At 43.1% G+C, this 2,971-nt stretch overlaps 1 protein-coding gene across 1 annotated transcript; it reads right to left on the bottom strand.

Annotated features, from left to right (window-relative positions):
• Window positions 1-944: 944 nt before the first annotated feature.
• Window positions 945-1,337, bottom strand: LOC112848769 (ataxin-7-like protein 3B). The gene has a single exon (XM_025912572.2). It carries the CDS (start codon window positions 1,335-1,337, stop codon window positions 1,047-1,049), a length of 291 nt encoding a protein of 96 aa, XP_025768357.1. The 3' UTR covers window positions 945-1,046.
• Window positions 1,338-2,971: the final 1,634 nt, after the last annotated feature.

Raw genomic sequence — 2,971 nt, 5'->3', positions numbered from 1 at the left:
GGTACATAGTTGTAGAAGCCCCTGCTACCTCTTCAGGGGATCATAACTGAATCCTCAACCTGCCTAGATAACCAAGTTGTCCATTTGCCAAGCCTATGCTACCAGGTGGGGTGCAAGACAAAGGGCTCTGTTCAGCAAATTTGCCCTTGTCCCCAAGTCTGTTCAAGTCACTATAAATGCTAGATATTTTGGAAACTGGTAGCATTGTCCTTTTCTTCTTGTTGAAGCCAAGATCACAGAGCTTTGCTTATCAGATTCAGTTGTAATTCTTTTTCTTGGTTTCCCAAATTGGAACTGTTAATATCCAGATCTCTCACCTGACTTGCATTTGTCTTGAGGAAGTCCGAATCAGGCTCAGAGATCAGAGGAGCAGTCCCACTGAGGCCCAATGATAAAGGCCTGACCATCAGCCACGTTCATCTATCAGTTATCCAGAAAGCCCTGACATCAGATAGATAGAAAGCCCGAGGAACCAAAGGATTTATACACTGGGCACACAGATGCTCACCTGTGCATGGGAGACAATAGATCTTGTGCACTTCCTTGTGTGGAGATTACCTGCATGGTATGGTGTCGGGATGCACAGCTCCCCCTGCCCAGGGTTTCAAAGCTGATTCCAGGTAATATAAAAGGATCAAAATTCCTAAATTGTCCACTTGGGGTTTTTTTTTTTCTTTTTTAGGTTTACTTATTTTGAGTGACAGAGAGAGAGAGAGAGAGTAGGGGAGGAGCAGACAGAAAGAGAGGGAGAGAGAATCCCAAGCAGGCTCTGCACTGTCAATAGGGGCCTATGTGGGGACCCATGCGGGGCTCGACCTTATGAACCGTGAGATCATGATCTCAGTCTGCTGTTTAACTGACTAAGCCACCCAGGTACCCCTCCACTTTGGGTTTTTAAAGGCTGGAATCTTCAATGGGAAATTGGGAATTTTGTCCGATTTTTTTTTTTTTTTTCTTTTTCTACTTAGATACCTAACTTCTCCAAACCACAGGACCAGTCTATGTTATTGTCCTGGTCACCCTCTGACTCTCTCATGGCGCAGCTACTAGAATTCTCTGGGTGAGCGTTGCAGCTGCTGATCGGGCCCATTCCCAGATTCTCCAGGAAGGGAGCAAAGCTGGAGGCAGCACGCTCCTTTATCTTCTACTGGCTGAGTGCCAAAATCCTTCATGCTGCCAGTTTCTTCGAACTCTGGGTAGAAGTAGTCACACTTGACTGCCCGGTGGACCTCAAAGCAGAGGCCCAAACAAGAATCCTCTATTAGGTCTACATATATCTCCTGAGCAATGGCCTCTAGCTTGTTGGTATCTCGGTTAGACAAAGAACTGTCCTTCATTTTAATTTCTAAACAACTGTGGAGAAGGTGCTCATATTATAGCAGCACTGGCAGGCAGCAGCGTGTAGGGCTCCTCTGGCTACACTAGGCCTAGAGGCTGTCAGGGCCGAGTCCTCAGGTGGCAGGGGCCCAGGCAGAGCAGCAGAGGCAGCAGCCAGCAGGACTGCTCCTGAACCTCAAGTCCTTTAGCTTCTTCTGGTGTCCCCTGGGTCTGGGACTTTGAGCTGGGGCTGGCCCAGGATTCAACACCAGACAGTCTCCGTGCAGCCACAGCCCAACCCCCCCTAAAACTTTTTTTTTTTTAAATATTATTTTTGATTTTCATTTTATTAAAAATAAAGCAGCCTTTGAAAACACAAGTAGTCATGAAGACAATATAACAACGTGAGAAATGCTTATGATTTAAGGCTATGTGCAAAGGGGCCAAAATAATTAAGATTACAACTATTTAGGCCAACATTGTAAGCAACGATAGAGAGTGGTGCCCAGAAAAAGGACTTTCCTATAGATACTGCTTTCTTGCAAAGGCTAGCTCTTGAACTTCTCATCCTTTGCACTCTTGCCCCTTACTTCCTCTTCAGCCTTTTGCTGAACAGAGCCCTTTGTCTTGCACCCCACCTGGTGGCATAGGCTTGGCAAATGGACAAAGTGGAGCTCAAACTCACCACCCCAAGATCAAGAGTTGCGTGCTCCACCAACTGAGCCAGCCAGATGCCCCTACTTCCTCTTTTTAGACATGTATTTCTGACTTGGTTTTCATTTAGATTCTGCCTTGCTCCAGCCAAAATATACTCAGAGACTACTTTTGGCAATGCCTCTCCATATCTGACCTAGCCCCTGGTACTCTCCTATCAGCATAAGCCAGCTGCCTTATCTTGAAGAGCTAACTGTTTAAAAAAAAAAAAAAAAAAGACATAGGAAATTCAGTATATCAAAATGCTAATAATACTGTGGTGGATTTATTGGTAGTTTATGCCACTTTTCCTTAGGTTTGAAATTTTACAATGTGGTTATGATAGATCTATAACAAAAATATTTGAAGTTTGAATTAAAGTCACTCTCTGTGCTTTCACAGGTAATTTTTGAATTCTCTTCCTTTTCATGATTTTCATGATTCTCTTCCTTTCGATGTCATAAAATTGATATCCCTTTAGACAAGAAGATACAGGGTCTGAGATCCTATCTGGGTCAAAGAAACATCTTTTTCTCTCTAAATTTTCTCTCCATCTTTCTCTGCATCTTTTCTCTCCAGATTATCTACAGCCAAAATAGAGATATGAGCATATATTTCTCTTACCTCAAAACCCCAGCGCCTACAGGTTCAAGTCCAAATTCTTTAATATGGCTCTCAAGTCCCTTCATAATCTACTGTTATTCTACCTCTCCAACTTTATGTCCCAGTAATCTGCTAACCTTTTTTGTCCTTCCTTACCCTATGTTACATCAGACTACTTGCCATTCCTTAAACACGTATTAACTTTTTTTCACATTTTATTGATGTATACCATTCATATAATAAGGAGCATCAAACTTAAGTGTACAACTCAATGGTTGTTCATGTATGTATACACACGATCAAAATCTAGAACGTTTCTAAACTCTAGATGGCTCCCCTATACCCCCCTTAGTCCATA

This window comes from Puma concolor, chromosome C1 (genome assembly GCF_028749965.1).
Source record: "Puma concolor isolate L17-30 chromosome C1, mPumCon1.1.hap2, whole genome shotgun sequence".
In the NCBI taxonomy this organism is placed as follows: domain Eukaryota; kingdom Metazoa; phylum Chordata; class Mammalia; order Carnivora; family Felidae; genus Puma; species Puma concolor.
The sequence above is the reverse complement of the archived record's forward strand: the minus strand, read 5'-3'. Positions and strand labels throughout refer to the sequence as shown.